General features: G+C 48.0%; 1 protein-coding gene across 1 annotated transcript; it reads left to right on the forward strand.

Annotated features, from left to right (window-relative positions):
* Positions 1–1,451: 1,451 nt before the first annotated feature.
* On the forward strand, positions 1,452–10,574 carry ical1 (islet cell autoantigen 1-like). Its single transcript, XM_036128222.1, has 14 exons — positions 1,452–1,505; positions 1,604–1,778; positions 4,712–4,784; positions 4,868–4,991; positions 5,082–5,280; positions 5,378–5,503; positions 5,592–5,690; positions 5,775–5,857; positions 6,164–6,213; positions 7,259–7,303; positions 7,418–7,588; positions 7,797–8,051; positions 9,326–9,412; positions 9,502–10,574. The coding sequence occupies exons 1-14, from the start codon at positions 1,498–1,500 to the stop codon at positions 9,615–9,617; spliced, it is 1,611 nt and encodes a 536-aa protein (XP_035984115.1). The 5' UTR covers positions 1,452–1,497; the 3' UTR covers positions 9,618–10,574.
* The last annotated feature ends 423 nt before the right edge of the window (positions 10,575–10,997 follow it).

Below are 10,997 nucleotides of genomic sequence, written 5' to 3' on the forward strand. Positions count from 1 at the left end.
ATATATATATATATATATATATATATATATAATTTTATTATTTTTTTCTGTGGCATGGATTTACTTTGTGCTTTTACCTCTTGTGATGTCATCAAAGCAGAATCAGCTGCTCAACCCCTGCTGTGAAAACCTATATTCTTGATATTTTCTCTAGAGTTTAACCAAGTTTTTTTTTTTTTAAGACTGGTGCCGATACCATTTATTTTCAGTCTAACCGACACACAATATGTGCTGTGTTGTTGTTGTTTTTGAAGGGGATGTTGCTTTTCTTCCTCCATTTTAAATGACAATTCCAACAAAATGTTACAAAAGTCTCCAAACTTGAGTTTAAACCAGCTAGTATTGACAATCGGCTTCAGGTCAGCGTTTGAAAGGTACGGTGGAGGAAAACGCACACACATCGCCGTTCTCTCCCGCTCACAGTGAGACAGAGAGACGCTCGAAGGGCAGGTACAGCTAGTTAAAACTACGTTAAAAGCTGAACACCCCCGTTCGTGTTGCCGCTAAGTTTTACAAACATTACCAGCCGGTCTCTGCCGGGGAGGCAGCGGCTGTGCATGCGCGTCGTGTGATCTTAAGGTAAGGCTGCTGGGTCGTATCGGCCGAAGCCGATACAGGGGGAAAAAACACAAATATCGGCCCAAAATATCGTCCGGCCGATGTATTGGTCGACCCTATCTCTGCCTTTACTGATTTTCCACGTTTGTCAGTGGAAACATTCAGCAGTGAGTACCGTATTTTCCAGACTATAAGTCGCTCCGCAGTACAAGTCGCACCAGCCATAAAATGTATAATAAAGAAGGAAAAAACCATATATAAGTCACACTGGAGTATAAGTCGCATTTTTGGGGGAAATTTATTTGATAATATACAACATCAAGAACAGACATGTCATCTTGAAAGGCAATTTTAAATAAAAATAGAACGGAGGCAACAACAGGCTGAATAATTGTACGGTTAGCTTACGCTACATGACACAACTGAGAACGTGCCTGGTATGTTACCGTAACATATTAAAAGCTATTCAGATAACTATAGCATAAATAACATGCGAAGAAGTTAACCAAAGCGCCCGTGTCACTCCAAATAACTAAAATCCAGTGAAATCTTCATCCTCGGTGTCACTTTCAAATAACTCCGTTAACTCCGGAGGTAGAAGATGCGGCACTTCCGCTTCTACGTCGCTTACGTCTGATTCAACACAGGCCTAGAGCGCCCTCTTGTGGTTTGGTGTGAAAATAACAGGTGCGATGATATACCGGTAAAAATGTGTAATAATTTCACACATAAGTCGCTCCAGAGTATAAGTCGCACCCCCGGCCAAACTATGAAAAAAAACTGCGACTTATAGTCCGGAAAACACGGTAGTAGCTTCCACTTAGCTAGGTGCTAATCTTCAACCGACTGCCAACAAAAACTTTCTTTCTCTGTTTGACTCTATGTTGTTTTTTCCTCTTTTTGGCTTCCTCCAGAACAGAAAACGGCCGATATCCAACGATGGACGGGTACGTAGCCTCTAAATGCCAATGCCCTCCGTTTGATGAAAACTGCCAGCGCCTAGTTTAGACCGAGCTAATGCCCCACCCCCACCTGTTGGCTCCAGGTTTACCGGGGACATGCTGAGCGGAGGCCGGGCTCTGCTGGGCGAGGACAGCTCGGTGGTGGCGCGCATGCAGAAGAAGTTCTGGAAGACCAAGCAGGTCCTCATCAAAGCTACAGGCAAGAAGGAGGACGAGTACGTGGTGGCGTCGGACGCTGACCTGGATGCCAAGCTGGAGGTAGGAAGTCACTTGGCAGCTCGCAGCCTTCTTTTATTTGGGACGTTTTGGGTTTTTCTACGGGAAGACGAGATGAACCATTTCTGTTTGCATGACCTCATGACCCATTCGTACTGTTCTGACTGATGCCACCAGGTTGGTATTTAAGGTGTTGTGGCATTTTAAAGAGTCCATGGTGCCCAGCGCTGTTCCCGAGACTACAGCATCACAGGTCCTCCACCGTACTGCCAAGATCACACAAAGCTCTTTCTAGACTAGTAACACAAGACTCATTTAGCCCATCTTAAAGGTACAGGACACCGACCCTCGGGGACAGGAGCTTTAGATCCTAGACCTAAAGGTTCCCCAGGACGGCGGCGAGTTTCTACCGGTGAGACGTTTGTTCCTTCCTTAATACTAGTGTTGCGCCGATGCATTTTTTGGCCCCGATACGATACCCGATACCTGGCTGTGCAGTATCGGCCGATACCGATACCATACCGATACCATGACTTTGAAATTTATGTGTGTATATATGAAGAACAGCATACTAATTGGATGTAAAATAATTGCTATCATGGCTTTGTCAAGCTGCTACCTTATTAAAGACTAATACAAAGTGAATCCAGTAGAACTAGTGAGTGTCGGTAGAGAGAAGGCTGCGTTCAAGTGACATACAAACATCAAAATTGTATCTGTGACCTATTTGTTGGTACTCGCCGATACCGATACCACCATTTTAGCGCGGTATCGGGGCCCCGGCCGATGCTGGTATCGGTATCGGTGCAACGCTACGTTAATACCCATCTGGGTGTGAATGGTAACAGGGTGAACTCTGGTCCTCAGCCAGCTGTTGTTGCCGTGGTTCCCTTGTTGTAAACGTATTATTTGTTGCTCTGACCGTACAGATGGGCACATTTAGGCCGGTCGCTCTCTTCCTGCAGCCGATTATGGACGCGTCAGGATCCACCCCCCCGTCTTCGTTTCTCGTCTTTCCCTTTTTGAAGAGGAGTTAAGAGGAGTGGGCTGGCCCAGGGAGACCGGCTTCTCTGGTAGATTTAAGTAAAGGGATTTTCTTATCTCCGTGAAGTTTGCGTCGTCCGGCTTTTTTTAAAAACTAAAAAGCAGCGTTTAGAACGGATGTGGCTTTGTGAGGGACGTGGTCGTGTGCGTGTCCCTGAATATTTAAGGATAAACTGGGAGCCTTCGGTTCACTCTGCAAAGAGATCCGTCCGCTTGTTTGTCCCCTCGCTGACACTGAGGTCAGAAGACAGAGACATCCCCCCCCCCCCCAGTTGCCTCCCAGTGTCAAACGATCAGCAGAGCACTAAAAGAGCAGATTGTATCTGTAATTACTTCAGCATAGAAGCCCTCAGGCCCAGGGCTTCCTAACCATCAACCCTGCATCATTTTATCTCAATCTGGGTTTTGCTTTGTGCTCTGTGAACTTTAAAAAAAGTGCAATTTCAAACGTCTTTTTTTAAGTCGGGGGGCTTTTTGGGATTAGCGCTCTTGAAGTTGGATTATATAGCTGGAAAGCGAGTTCACGCAGAGCCTTGATTTGCTTTCTTTTATTCTCAGCGTTGTTGACGTAGGTAACAGCGGTGAGCTTTGTATGCACTCTCAGTGGGAAGTTAATGCGTTAATGTCCGCTTCACGCTGACTCAGCACCGCGCGTCGGGGTCAGAAATCAGCCAAAACCTGCAGGGCGTCCAGAGGGTCCCGGCAAATCAAAGGTCGCTGTGCAGGCCGGTTTCTGTTTGTACGAGAAAACACATTTAAAAGGATTGTGATTGCTCCGCTTGACGTAGTTTAATAATAATAATGATTTTAAAAAAAAGCTGTTTTCTTTAAGGAGACGTGATTTGCCTTTGACGACATCTTACAAATCTCACAGCTCAAGTTTTACTGTAGGTGTTGTACTTCATTGCTTATTTAATGTTTTTACTTCTGTTAATTTATGGACCTGTACGGCACCCTCCGGTCCCTCCGGGTGCGTAACGCTCCCTACAAACACAGAGTGACTGACTTATTGATGGGGTGAGCGCAGCAGTCCGCTTAGCTCCCGTACCGGCAGCGCGTCTGGTAGATTCGCTTCGCCTGTGGGCAGCCGCCGCTGAGGGAGACGCTCTCTGTTTGCTCTCCAGTTAATGAGTAATTCAGGCGTCGCAGCTGCCTCGTCCTTCTACTGTCTTAGTGTTGTTTGTGCGTTTCACCTGGAAAGCAAACAGTGACTCGGCCTGCTGTTCGTGTGCGGTTTCAGGTAAATGGTATAGCGCTTTTAACTCGTCTTGAAGACCTCCAAAGCGCTTTACACTACAGTCTTAGTCATTCACCCATTCACACACACGTTCATACCCTGATGGTGGTGAGGTAAGTTAGTAGCTACAGCTGCCCTGGGGCAGACTGACAGAGGCGAGGCTGCCATACAACGGCGCCACCGGGCCCTCTGACCACCGCCAGTAGGCAATCTGGGTGAAGTGTCTTGCCCAAGGACACAACGACAGAGACAGTCAGAGCACGGGGTCGAACCGGCAACCCGCCAATTGCAAGACGAACACCCTAACCTCTGTGCCACCGTCGCCCCACCAGGTGGGTGGCGATGCCCCCAGTGACCCCGGTTGTGGGTTATTTGCTGTAAATGTTGCCCCTCAGATTTTTTTTTAGTGCAGTTCATGGAGATGTGCATCTTGTTTTCTCCTCATTAAAGCCTCGGAGATTCCTACAAGTCACCGCTGGTGTTGTGCCAGCTCCTCTTCTAGGCATAATGTAGTCCAACAGGAATCTAGAGACAGGGTTTCTGCTCTTTAGAACTGAATCCCAGGTGCTGCGCCTTGCAGAAAGTTTGAGTTTTTCGACCACAGAGCTCAGTTCGCTGTGCTACGTTTACGCCGGCCCCTGCGCGACTCGGATAAAACGGACGTCCGGGCCTCACTGTCGCTCCTTCTCCGCAGTTCTTCCGCTCTGTTCAGCTGACGTGCACGGAGCTGCTGAAGGTGATCGAGAAGTACCAGCACCGCATCACACGTGAGTCCCGCCGACCCGTCCCATCAGACGTCTTCTTTCCGATCCTGCAGCTCCACACCATGTGTTCGTTTTACCCTCCAAAGGCCTGTCCCAGGAGGAGAACGAGCTGGGCCTGTTCCTGCGTTTCCAGGCCGAACGCGACCGCACCAAGGCCGGCAACATGATGGAGGCCACCAGCAAAGCCCTGTGTACCTCCGCCAGGCAGAGGTCAGCAGCAGCCAACGATGATAGGTCTATTACTGGGGGAGGGGGAGCTCTCTAACCATGCAGGTTTTTTGCTTTTGCCGGTTTCTGCAGGATGGCGCTCTGCCCGTCGCTGCAGCGCATGTACCAGGAAGTGGAGACCTTCCGGCGGCGCGCCATCGCCGACACGCTGCTGACCGTCGGCCGCATGGAGAAGGCCCGCACCGAGTACAGGGGCGCGCTGCTTTGGATGAAGGACGTCTCTCAGGAGCTGGACCCGGACACCTACAAGCAGCTGGAGAAGTTCCGCAAGGCACGACGAGTCGGGCTAGCGTTGCCGCCTTTCGGCGCTCCGCCCGCGTCGCCTCGCCGCCTCACCGCCTCTCGTGTTTGTCCGCCCCCCCCCCCAGGTCCAGGCTCAGGTCAGAGGGACAAAGGGCCAGTTTGAGAAGCTGAAGAACGACGTGTGCCAGAAGGTGGACATGCTGGGGGCGAGCCGCTGCAACATGCTGTCTCACTCCCTCTGCACCTACCAGGTAGGCTCCAGCTCTAGAGCGCCGACGGAGACGTCAGCGCCCGCTCTCAGCAACTCTTCATCTCTCTTCCCCCGCCCCGCTCTGTCAGACCACTCTGCTGCAGTTCTGGGAGAAAACCGCCACGTCCATGTCGGGGATCCACGAGGCCTTCAAGGGGCACATACCGTACCAGTTCACCACGATCAAGGTGTGCCCGCTTTCCTTTTTTTTTTTTTTTCCACGCCGCATCTCTAGACGTCACCTACCAGCGTTTTTCCCTTTCTGCCCGCAGCACCTGCGGGACCCGCTGGAGCAAATCTCGGATTCCCCAAAACAAGAGGAGGACAAAAAGGCCCCGCAGAGCAACACGGACAGGTGGGACTGTAGCAGCTTAGTAAATGTAACGTCTCAGCACCTCGCAGAAGTGTTCATCCACGTCTCCCCTGCCGCGTGTTTTTATTCTGCAAAATCAGAATAAAGCGGTTTAAAGTCGGTGGTTCCAGTGTGACGACGTTTAGCGAGGATGAATACTTTTCCAAGGTGCTGCAGACTCTGTCATGCGGTCTTGTAGATGCCGTCTCCCCGCACCCTCATCTAGCTGTGGCTTTAATTCTAAAAACAGCTTCAATTAGAAAGGCTGCAGAGTTTTTTCAGCTGTTTTTTTTCCCCCTTACATCACAGCCTTGTGTCTTTGGACGACGACCAGCCAGCAGAAAGTGCATCTGATTCAGGTCAGTACTGCCCCCCGGTGGCCGAGACGCTGCATAGCTCTACCTCGCTGGACAACAAGCTGTTAGAATCCCTTACAGCAGGGGTGTCAAACATACGGCACGCGGGCCGGTTCCGGCCCGCCAAACAATTTATTCCGGCCCGGTGGCTAAATGCATTATCATTATTAAAAAAAAAAAAAAAATCTTTTCTTTTTTTTTTTTCTTTTCTTCCAGTGTCCTGTCTGGCAATGTGGCAATAAGAATTGTTGTCTTAATGCCAAAAAGAGCTCATCAGATTTGACTTTCAGTGGAGCAATACTGCTTTTTCCATAGTGCTCCGCTTGATTTATGAATGTGAATAGTTTTATTATGATTCATGCGAGGATTATCTCAAATGATATGGACACTGCAATGGGAAAGTAGGAGAGGAAAGGAAGAACAAGAAGAAAAAAAGAAAAGGTGAAAAAAAGAGTAGATAAAAGGAAGAGAATGATAAAACAATTATTGAAAAAAAAACATGTACTTCGTTTAATTGAAAATCTGCAGTTCCTATATTGTCCACAAGGGGCGCTGTGTTTTAATCAGCAGATGGTAGCGCTGAGCTTCAGATGTGGAAAATTGATTTTAAAACATTTCTTAATTTTTATCTGTTTGATTTATTTATTTATTTCATGCAGGACAGTGTTTTTAAGTTCCAAAAAAATGTAAATAAATGTTTTTCAACATCGTACAATCACTGTGATCAGTAAATGTTTAGCTGGGTAAAAGTGTTGTTGAAATTGCACATACTTTTCTTAAAAACGCTGAGATTATTCATAATATATTGTGTAAAAGTGAAATTCATTTAAAATAAAAATCAACAAGTCCACTTTTATTAGTTCTATTTAATCTTGCAATGAGTTTAGTCGTGTGGCCCTCTTGAAATCAGATTAAGCTGAATGCGGCCCCTAAACCAAAATGAGTTTGACACCCCTGCCTTAGAGAGATTCAGAAGGGACGTGGTGTCTGGTCTGATTCAGAGTCGGGGGGTCCGGCCTGTGAGTGACGCTTCTGTTTGCCTTCGCAGGCCTTAAGCTCAGCAGCGACGGGCGGGGCGTGGCCGGCGACCGCGGTGAGTAAATGTCTGCGTGTGTATCTGCGTTCCTCAGCCAGCAGCTCTGGACACGAGCTTTTACAGTGAGCCTCTGACCTCAGTACACCAAAACCACTGCTCCCACCGTTGCAGCAGCGCTCTCTGCAGGCTCCGGCGACGACCTGCTGCTCATGGCCTGCGACATGCCGCCCCCAAATGTCCCCCTCCGGCCCCTGGTCCCGCCTCCCTCCCGGGCCGACGACCAGCAGGAGAGCTGTAGCTTTGGGAGCTTCGAGTCGGGCCTCCCACCGCAGCCTGCCTCGGGTAAACCGGTCGTCTTCTCCGCCCTTTCACTCTGATTTCTAACCTCCAGCGGCGGCGCTTCCTCTCCTCTTCCTGCCTGAGCTCACTCTGCCGCGGGGGGAAAAGAACGACGGTTCCTGGTTTTCCTCTTTTCACTGCCAAACCTGATCTCTGCTGAGGTTCTCATCTACGTTCAGAGAGTCATCCTCCTCTCGTCCCGTCTGTTCAGGTGAGGGTCTGCCAGGCCTGAGACTGGAGGAAGAAGGGGAGCGGAGCGACATGGCCTTCCTGAAGGACCTCCTCAGCCCGGGTCCAGGGGCCGGCGAGGAGTTCAGCAGAGAGTGGCAGGATGCCTTCGGGACGTTCGACCCACCCAGCGTTCCTGCTGCCGGCGCCGGCGGTGCGGCCCGTCCCGCCTCCAACCCGCCCAGCCCCACAGGCTTCCTGCCGTCTCAGCTGCTGGATCACAGCCTGAGCTCCTCAGGTCAGCCACGCCACACAGAGGGCATCCTCCAATGAAATCCTTTTGGTCTCACCTGATTTCTTTAGAGCTGTCACAGGGAAACTGGGCTGGATGCATGCCGCACTTTTCAGAGTTTTATTTCTAATATGGATAACCACCCCATCCACTTCATCTATGCTCAACTTTGCGTCGCTTTAACACAGGCGTGTCCAAAGTGCGGCCCGGGGGCCCATTTGCGGCCCCTGGACTGATGTTGTTTGGCCCTCAACTGCATTTGATTAAAGATCTGCACAGATGGCTGATGAAGATGGAAACTTTATTTTTAATTAGGGAAAAGTTTCCCAACCCAAGGTATTCATCTATTAATAACCAGACTTCTTACATTTTCTTTAATTTCTTAGTAAATGTGACTAAATCTCTCTGAGATCTTTAACTCAAATGCAAGCAAGTCTTTTCAGAAGGAATACTGACCCAAGTCCTATTGTTAAATGGCTGGACCAAAAAGAATGCTGTTAGTTTTCAACTGAGCCTAAAACGTTTGCAAACTGGCTGACCGTCTTTTAATAAACAAATGAGCAAACTTGTTTTTAGCTTTGGATCTACAATGATTTACACGTCCCTTTACTGCAGAAAATCTGACTAATTTGTTTAATTTAAATGATCGAATTTTGTATAGCTGGTTAAAAAAAAAATCACAATTTTTAAATTTCTTTATTTTTTCTGTTTATTCATTTTTTGGCCCTTGAGTGTTTCTGACTCGATAATGTAGGCCCTCAAGCCAAAAAGTTTGGACACCCCTGCTCAGGGGCGGTTCTAGACAGGGGCCAACAGGGGCCCATGCCCCTGTAGAAATGGCCCTGGCCCCTGTACTAAAAGCATGATGTTAAATAAACTTCTGATAATTATTTGCAATGGCAAAGAAACCATAACTGATTGGTCACTTTGACCAATATTATTTGTTACCTATACAGCTTTACTCTAAAAAGAATCTAAAACTTAAGATGTTTTAGTTTAGCTTTAGCCGTATTGAGCAGGGGGCAAAGTTTTCAACTGCTAGATCAGGGGTCTGAAACCTGCAGTTCCAGAGCCACAAGTGGCTCACTTAATATTATTACACAGTTAAATATTGCCATTTTATTGTTTTTAATTTTTTTTTGTTCTGTGCCCCTGTGAAAAAACACTGGCCCCACCTTGGCCCCCCTGGTAAATTTGGTCTAGAACCGCCACTGCCCCTGCTCTAACACATAAAGCACATTAGAGTGACCCAATGTTGTCCATCTTGTTTCCCCCTGCAGGCTGGGTGACCCCACCCATGTTCCAAGCTCCGCCCCTTCAGCTGCCGACCCAGGCGGCTCCTCGGTCTCAGCCGCCCGCAGCGAGCGGTACGTGCTCGGCTTCAGAACAACGTCCCTTAGCCTTCCCCTTCTTTTTTTTTTAACCAACCCAGCCTTTTTTCTGATGTTTCCCACAGCCGCGCCTGCAGGATCCAAAGACATGTCCGCGTGGTTCAACCTGTTCGCAGACCTCGACCCGCTTTCCAACCCCGACGCCATCGGACGCTCCGCGGACGAGCTGCTCAACGCCTGACCGCGCTCGCCGTACCTTCACTCTCTCTAAAAATCTGTATGTCGGCAAATTCTCCTTCCATCATGATTGAGCGCACACGCAACACACACAAGTTCCCCACGAAGCTGTTTTCAGCTGGAAACACTAAAAACACTTTGAGCTGATCGTTAAACTGACCGAACACCAACACTCGCACAGGAGCGGCTGTGGATTATGTTACCTGTCGGTTACCGCCACGCCCTGAACGTCAGGGAGGACGCCCGGTGCTCCGCCTTTGCTTTGGAGGGTGCTGCGTGCTTTTTGTGTTTGACTTGCTTTGGGTGTGCGTCCGGAGGTCCAGGATGTATTTTAGAAATGTCTCTCTACTGAAAAAGGTTTGTACGGAGGACCATACGATTGTCACAAACGATGCATATGTAAGGAACTGGGATAAGCTTAGCGGAGGAGAAGGGGACGGGCCTGTTTGTTTGGCGCCCTGAAAGTCGGAATGACCGTGGACGCACCAGAAATCTGTATCATGAAGACTAGCCGGCTCTCTATTTAAATGCTTTACACAGGTATACATGAAAACGCTCCGTTTTCACGGGATTTAAGCAAAGATTTCAAAGCCAAAATACCTAATAGGATCTAGCAGTTAGTACCTTTTTAATAGGATCCTTCCTGCTCTTTAGAGACTAAAACAAATACAACAAAGCTGATATATTCTAGTTAATTTGTCGGGCTCGCTGGTGGTCTGCCCCCAAAAAGGTTCCATTAATTAATAAATAAATGAAGTGGTGGCGCGGTTTTAGTTTCCTTGCAACGACTGTCTTGCAAAGCCAAACAGATTTAAAAAAAAACTTGACTTGTCTTTCTTGTAAGCGAGGGGAAATGTTGCATTGTTTCAGCCAGCTGGCCGGCAGCGCTCAGCGTCGCTCCGTGTTCCTCTTTTTCTCAAGTTATAACACCGTGACTTTTTTCAGTCCCAAAACGGACCTTCAGAATGTTTAATGCCCACTTTGGACAACCAATGACCTTTTAATTTATTTTCTGCTTTCTCCTAGTCAGTGGTAAAATATGTGGCTAAATGGTAAAAAGAACAGGAAGTTGCTTAGAGCTTGAGTCGCTCAGTCAGTTGGCCCAGACTAAGATCAGGAGCTAAAATAAACGCAAGCAAGGTCAAATTCTAAGGTTCCAGAAAATTATGTCAAAGGAAATAAATTAAACATGAGGTATGAGCGTTTTTTTACAACTATTTATCTAGGTCGTTAATGAAAATAACGAACTAAAAGGAAAAACGAAGCGATACAAAGTAATGTGTGTGTATGAAAAGGAAGTAGGAAGGATGGAAGCCGACAAAATGGCAAATTGACCCAGTTTTAGAAATGAATATTTCTAACTTTTGCCTGGATTTAGAAAGCT

The sequence above is a fragment of the Fundulus heteroclitus genome, chromosome 24 (genome assembly GCF_011125445.2).
Source record: "Fundulus heteroclitus isolate FHET01 chromosome 24, MU-UCD_Fhet_4.1, whole genome shotgun sequence".
Classification (NCBI taxonomy): Eukaryota; Metazoa; Chordata; class Actinopteri; order Cyprinodontiformes; family Fundulidae; genus Fundulus; species Fundulus heteroclitus.